Here is a 7409-nt window from a genome sequence, read left to right on the forward strand (position 1 = left end):
TGACATGGTGATCTTTGTGTGCCAAACAAGCTAAAATTATGAGGTTCCCGCTATTCATAAATGGCCCATGAAACCTACATAAATATACATTATCCCAAATGGCCCATGAAATTTGTTTTTGAAAAAAAAAAATTCATGTTAGAAAAATAAACTTCATTAATTATGTTCATTTGAATTTGTCAAGTCATCTAAATAATTGTAAAATTGCTTATGTGGTCATCACTTAATTAGATAAAGGAAGAATGAGGACATACATCTTGATAAGGGATACTTTAGTTTATCTCTTATTTGAAAAAAACAAAAGGATTTCTTTAGATCATCAAATGTTCGTACAATGAATTTGGATTCCTTCTTATTTCTGGTTGGATAATGAAACATCATTAGTTAGGTTGGGTGCTCATAGTAGAGGTTTGAAGGTGCTAATTATGATGTTTACTATTGTTACAATGCTTCCATAATGACCAAAGACAATTTGTTAAAAGAGATGTTGAGTGAGTGTCTAAATCATCCCTTTCATTTAGCCTTGAACCGTGAAATCAATTTTCAGGGTGCTAATTATGATGTTTACTATTTATTCCTCATGCTTCCAGCCATTCTGGTCACTAATCATGTGCTGCTGCTGGCATGCTCTCCTGCAACAAGATAATGAGCTTTCGATGACTTGAAAGGGGCATCTCCACAATTGCATCAAAGGCAGTTGCTTCACTCGGAAGTCTTTAGTTGAATGGTAGGCAACATGGGTGGATCCAACTCCCTTTCCTTCAATCCATTGAAGCACTCCAGTCTCACAAGCATCCCATTTAGAGTTAAAAGTTAAGATGATAAGAACCAGCTTCAGTTCCAATGCTGATTCAATCCAATATCTTGTCAAAATTATGTTTGCTTGAGTTGTTTAAGGTCAAGTTTCTGTCCCTCTAATTAGAAGCATGCCAAACAAATCAACTCAGGCCAGTCCACTTAGATCCAGAATCCATAGGTAGATATTGACCCCATCTGTGCCGAGTTGTTTCGGAGTGAATTGCACCTGTGAATTGTTTGTCAACGTCAAAAAGCTTATCCTACAACCGCAGCCGCTTCCATTATGGAACTCCTCTGTTGCAGTAGAGGCGTGATCCTTGGCCATGGTTAATGACTTGAGTTGCTAATTGCTCTCTCTCTCTCTCTCTCTCTCTCTCTCTCTTCTTTCTGCATCCCACGTTCAAAGTCGTGATGGCCAGTAAACGCCTCAAGCAGTTCGCCGGGTTCCACGGAGAACATGATTGGCATCAGCAACGTCTCCATCGGTTAGAACAATAATCCTTGGTAGATGCCAAAGATCCTGCTGTCCCACTTACTTGGATTGCGATTGGTAAACGCTCTGTCAAACCTGGGGAGGTAAACTACCCACTCGCTCGCAATCCGCCACCACTTTTGGGTTGTAGCCACCCGTCTGTCTTCATGTAGTTTATCGACCAGTAAGGCATCTGTCAACGGCAGAAGAATTTGTTCAAAGAGGAGGAGAAGGATCCCTCTGCTGCTCATTTGATGCTTCTCTGATAAGTTTACATGTCTCGAGGCAGTATCCCAAAGAGTTAGCTTTAGCTTCCGCCTCTTGCCTTCCCATCTCCTTCAGCTCACCGCCACATTTAATACCTTTGTGCGTGCCGTCTTGTCTCTGTGATCCCGACTTCCTTTTGTTCTCTGGTCTGGTGTCGCGCACAGCATTCCCCCTTCGGTTCCTGTTAACGCGGGGCCGAGGAAGATAGACCGTAGAAGAGGGAGGCATCGGGAGGGGAAGGAGAGATGTTGTGCAGCTTGCTGGGTGGCAAATTCTCCAACAAATGGTAACAATTTCCTTTCTTTAATCATGTGGTTCGGTTCTTGGTTGTTCTTGCGGGTGTTCTTAAGGGTCGTTCTGATGGGGGTTGATTGGGGTGGCAGCAAGCACGCGGTGAGATTCATCAAGGCGAGGATGGGACCGATCCGGAACAAGAAGCAGGCCTTGGTGAGGTGCCTCAAGAGGGACGTCGCCGGCCTCATCGCCGCCGGCCATGAAGCCATTGCGTTCGGAAGGGTACCATCTCTCTCTCGGCTTTATTCGATTTCTCGTTCAAGAAAATGTCAAAGAAGAAGCAATTCTTTTTCGACTTCCCTTCTTTTCTCCGTTATATGGTTTGGGTTCTCCCTTCTTTCTTGTCCCTTCATTCTTGAAGTTTCCTTGGAAGATCATGTCATGATTGTGCTTCTTGGATTGCACAAGTCTTCAAGAGAAAAAAAGGGACTCCTTTGCTATCTTTTACGTGGTTTACTTTCTTTTCCGTTGCTTTGTTCTTGGTGGGTTCTTGAAAATATTATGCCAATACTGTGACTGCTGGAATGCACACATATTTATTAGTGCCTTGTGATCTTTCTTTGAATTCTTTTGATTGTCTTCATCATTTGTGGCCTGGATGTGCAATAGGAAGAAGACAGGAACATGCTGTGAATTTTGTTGCAGACCCATACCATTTCTCAGATTTTGGCTTCCTTCTATGGAATTAAATGCTGGTAGCAAGAACTGTGGGAAAGGATGACCATTTCAGCTAGGGTTTTTCTTAATCATTGTGTCCAGCAAATACCACAATGGATGTTCCTAGATTTCTGGTAGAGACCAGATTGCAACTTGCAGATGATGATAGGGAACTTTATGTTTTGACCTTATTAGTGTGGAGCTAAGATTTAATGAAGGTAGGTCATCCTACCTGCCAACCTACTGGTTGAGCTTGCTTAACCTGTTCTGTGAAAATTTGGCTTCCAGCTTGATGACTGAACAACTGAAATCGGTCGGCATCAATTCGCGACGCGAACTTTTTCTGATAAAATGATGTCCATGCTCGATCATCCAGATCAGTTTGTTTGGTGTCTTTTTGCTCACTAGCCTTAGGTTGAAAATCAAAAAGGTTTCGACTATTTCAATTCATGATTCTCTTTTTTTTTTTTCTGATTTTTGCATTGTGATTTATCGGCTGACTAGGTGATTCTGCTTGAATATATACTACTAATCTTCTATATTGCATATACAATTCTAGCATGTCTCTAACTCACTTTTGCATAGTTTTGTTTCTCTGGAATAGATTGATGCACTTATTGTTGAGATGAACCATGCATCCTGCTATGACATGATTGAGCAATTCTGCCAATATATCTTGAGTCAGCTTCCGAGCCTACGAAAGCAGAGGTATCCACAAATTTCTTGTATATATTTAAAACAAACTCTGCAAAGATTGTTATCTGCCATTTTGAAACTCATATAAATGCATCACATAAAATTTATCTAACCATATGAATTACACAAATTCCTTTACCATGTACTTTTACCGGTATATTCACATGTTCAAAGTCCTCGAGATTTTAGTAAATTGATTTGCTTCGTGTTGCGACGCAAGTTGATGGGTTCAGGATTTTGTAAGAAGGTCACTTTGCCAGTCAACTAATCTTTATATTAGTTGTTTAAGCTTAAACAATATAAGAATCTTCAGAACTTGTGTGCCAAAAATGGCATTTATAATCCACTGCCTGAACTGACACAGCATAAGCCTGAAATAAAATCCGAGTCATCCTAATATATATATAAATCCAAGCAAAACTTGAGAAGAAAGTAATGAGTATGCATTCTTAATCTGTATCCCTAATCAGATCCATCGAGTACATTTTGTTTTTCGGATATCCTATTTACGATTCGTCCTCTTAGTTTTCTGGATTTGCTATGCTCTGTCAGTTTCACCTTCTGATAATGTTATATTGTCTTGTAAATGAGAGAATGTATAGTAACTTCCACACTGTCATAGGATTACTGATGGAACCTTCCTTTAACGTTCTGATAAACAAATTCTTGATTGTAATCGGTCGCATCGACGCTTTTACTGGTAAACCATGTGTCGTTAGCGTATTTGTCTTGTAAGTTATTCATGTCAATAATATCATGTGCTGCCATTGATTTTCTCATACCAGAGACCAAGTTGGACTAAAGAATCATGATAAAAAGGCTAATGATGTTTCTAAATTGAAGATTTTAATCTGCTATCTTTTCTCCCTTTTATTAGTTTATTGGTAATGTCATGGTGATGCATATTTCATTTGTTTTGACTAACAGGGAATGCCCTCAGGAAGCCATGGAAGCAATATCAACTCTAATTTTTGCTGCAGCAAGATTTCCAGATTTACCAGAGTTGTGTGATCTCAGGCATGCTTTCGTAGACCGATATGGGAGTCATATGGAATCATCTGTAAAAGCGGAGGTGCCAATCCTTTTGCCACTTTTTTCCAATTAAAACCAATCTTTCAATTGTTTTCTATTCTTGATAAGCACAATTTTCTGTCCAGTTTGTTGAGAAAATTCAGGAAAAGTCATTTTCAAAGAAAAAGAAGCTGCAGCTACTGCAAAATATTGCAGAAGAGTTCACCTTAAGATGGGATCCTAAGACATCCTGTCTCCAATCACACAATGCCCCCAAACCTAAATCTGTAAGTTCCACAGAAACAGCTGATTTGCTACTGTAGTTTAAGAATTTGATTGCTTTTTCACATCGAATGATTTTGTTTGAAGGACTTGCTTTGAAGAAACTTTTCTTGTTCCTGCAGACTCGACCTAAGGAAGTTGCAGCTTCACATGATGTAGATAATGGAGCTTCCTCTGCGAAGGCCCCGACAAAAGAGGAGAGTCCATCCAAGAGAAAATATGGCTCTAATCCTGTAAGTGTTGTTGGAAAACAAGGAGGGGAAGTGGAGCAGAAAGACATTCATGTGATTCCAACTACTATAAACAGGCAATCGCATGATCAGGTGGAGAAACCAACAAGTACAGAGAATACTGAATTGTATCAAACTGATAATGCAGTTCGGCCATTTGTTAAACACAAGAGAAATCATGATGGAATGCGTAAAAATGATGAGATTAAAGTTGATTATCTCCAGAGTAGGACAGAAAAGGTGCAAAAGGAGCAGCATCATAGTATAGAGAAGCAAGAAGTTGGCTCAGTGAAATCTCAGAATGTGAGACTTGCGAATGTGGCTCCTCCATACGCCAAGTCGATTGATAGTCGATTTCATGTGGAAGAAACAAGAGGAGATGGTACAGTTCCTCCATGCACTAAATTGAACTGGATCGAGAATGGGCACCATGTGGAAGGAAAAATTGGTGATGTCCGAGAGCATAATAGGTCGCAAAGGCATGAAGCATCGGATCGTAGTGTAGTAGAAAAGCCATCAGTCGGACCAGTGAACAACAATGGGAGAGGACGCTATGTGATTCCGCCTTATGTAAAGCCTGGGGTCATTGATTTCTCAACCAACGGAGAGCAAACACTTCAAAACATTGGTGTAGATGATGGCAAGTCTAATGGTACCCAAGGAGTTTCTCGTGATGAGAAGCCGAAGCCGGTTTGCATGAGGAGGAAATCCCAGAGGCCACCAGTTACTGAGATCAATGGGGGTACGATCGATGATGAGAAGACCACAAGTTTTACCCCTGGCGACCAGAGAAGACATAGGGGCAAACGGAGCACTGATACCAACGATGAAAACTTTGTGGAAGAAAAGATTGCGATTAGAGAGTCAAGATCGCGAATCGGTGATGAAATGGATAATGCTATAGATTGCAGTAAGCTCTTGCTTCGATCATCCAATGAACTAAGACGACATACCAGTAGGCATACTGCTGCTATGAACGATTGTCAGTATGATGAGGAAGAAATGGCTGTGGAGAAGCTCTTGCTGCACTACAGCAGGAAAGGGAGAGCTAGAGATCCCATCAAGGAAAGGACAACAAATCATGTCGATCTAGATAGATTTGAGCGTCCTGCGAACAGCAAAATTCAACTGATCCAGAGAAGAGCAGTGCCTCCTCCAGAAAGGGTCATCTCAGTGCCATCAGAACCAGTTAGTCCAGCCGAAGTCAAGGCACCTGCTCGGTCCACTTCGATGCAGCCTGATCCATCGAATCCTAAGGTCGGTCGAGTGCATCCAAAGCTGCCAGAATTTGATCAGCTGGCTGCACGTCTTGCTGCCACAAAGAAGAAAACTTAAGATCCCCCATGGAAGTGCTCTTCCTGCATTCTGCTCCCATTTTTCTTTCTTCTCCTCCACTATAAAAGCACAATCTCTTCCTGACCTCACTTCATCTTTCTCACATTCGACAGCTTGTTTGATGTGCAACACAGTAGGTTTTTCTTTTCACTCAGCATCATCTGTGAATATGAGACGACAACAGCTTGCTTCATGATGAAAATTTCATGATATTACTTGCAACCCATTTGGTCACTTTGTTCTTTCGAATTGGATACAGATGAATAAATCCGGTGTCTTGCTTTCTCTATATTCGTCTCCTGTGAATTCCCATCGACTACTGAATTCCCATTTTCTTGCGTAAAGCCTTTCTTAAAGGTCATCGACTACTGAATTCCCATTTTCTGGTGCTCTTTTCTAGGTAGGTGAAGGAAAGCTGCAGTGGCGCAGCACAAGTTGAACTGGTCACCATACACATGCATCCATATTAAGGTGCCAAGCGATTCAACGTCTTCATATTGTTAAGCATGGAGCCAAAGTAATAGAAGCATGAACATGATTTATTTTGGACTCAAAAGTGCTTAAGCTAAGATTAACAATACTTTCACCCATCAAATCCTTGTTAAGCATTAATAATCTTAATCTTACCCAACTTTCAACGTTGTACTAATCGGGATATTACATTCTTAGCTAATTCTTTCAGGTTTTCTTCAACATAACAATCTTTAGTTGTGAAAGTCTGATTTAACTTCACACTGATGCAAACTGAATAGACTTCCAAAGACAACTGATATTAGAATTAAGCTTTTGAATTCCATTGCAGCTGTGGGTGTAATTCTCGGGATCATGAGCCTCTTATACCCATTGCAGATCCTCTTATCTGGTCATATCTTCTCATTAAATAGAGTATCTATTGAAGATTTGGTGATATACGGCCTGATAGATACACCAAGAGCAACCAAATATACTTGGGACTACAAAAGCAGCTCTTGATCTATCTCTTGGACAATTAAATCATGGCAATACATGGATTTCATAATGAAGGATTGCAAAAGTAGCAAATAGAAGAATCACAAATGATTTGAATGTCACCTATTAGCATCCTCATGGATGCGAAGGCAGCTGCTACAGAGGCAACGAAGGAGGCAAGACACAATTTCCTCCACTGCAGCTCCGAACAAGGAGCAACGAAGGAGGCCAGAGGAGCCCCACCGCATCGGCCGAGGCTGACGCTCCCAAGGCTCGGCGGAGGCCGCGACGGTGATAGGCAATGGGCGTGAGAGGGGGCCATCATCGTTGACCGGATCAAAGCAAAGAAATGTCGATCTCGACGGACGGCGAGAGAGGCGACGGGCAAGAAATTTGCTCACCCAAAGAAGAACCGCCGC

At 41.3% G+C, this 7409-nt stretch overlaps 1 protein-coding gene across 2 annotated transcripts; it reads left to right on the forward strand.

Annotated features, from left to right (window-relative positions):
- Nucleotides 1-1235: 1235 nt before the first annotated feature.
- Nucleotides 1236-6264, forward strand: LOC135619529 (uncharacterized). 2 transcript variants are annotated; one of them, XM_065121629.1, is made up of 6 exons: nt 1236-1823; nt 1921-2053; nt 3093-3196; nt 4112-4256; nt 4342-4482; nt 4600-6264. In XM_065121629.1, the coding sequence occupies exons 1-6, from the start codon at nt 1783-1785 to the stop codon at nt 6040-6042; spliced, it is 2007 nt and encodes a 668-aa protein (XP_064977701.1). In that variant the 5' UTR covers nt 1236-1782; the 3' UTR covers nt 6043-6264. The 2 variants fall into 2 exon arrangements, with proteins under 2 accessions (XP_064977701.1, XP_064977702.1); XM_065121630.1 differs by lacking the exon at nt 1236-1823 and having other exon boundaries at nt 1920-2053; nt 3074-3196.
- The last annotated feature ends 1145 nt before the right edge of the window (nt 6265-7409 follow it).

Source organism: Musa acuminata, chromosome BXJ2-8, assembly GCF_036884655.1.
Source record: "Musa acuminata AAA Group cultivar baxijiao chromosome BXJ2-8, Cavendish_Baxijiao_AAA, whole genome shotgun sequence".
NCBI lineage: Eukaryota > Viridiplantae > Streptophyta > Magnoliopsida > Zingiberales > Musaceae > Musa > Musa acuminata.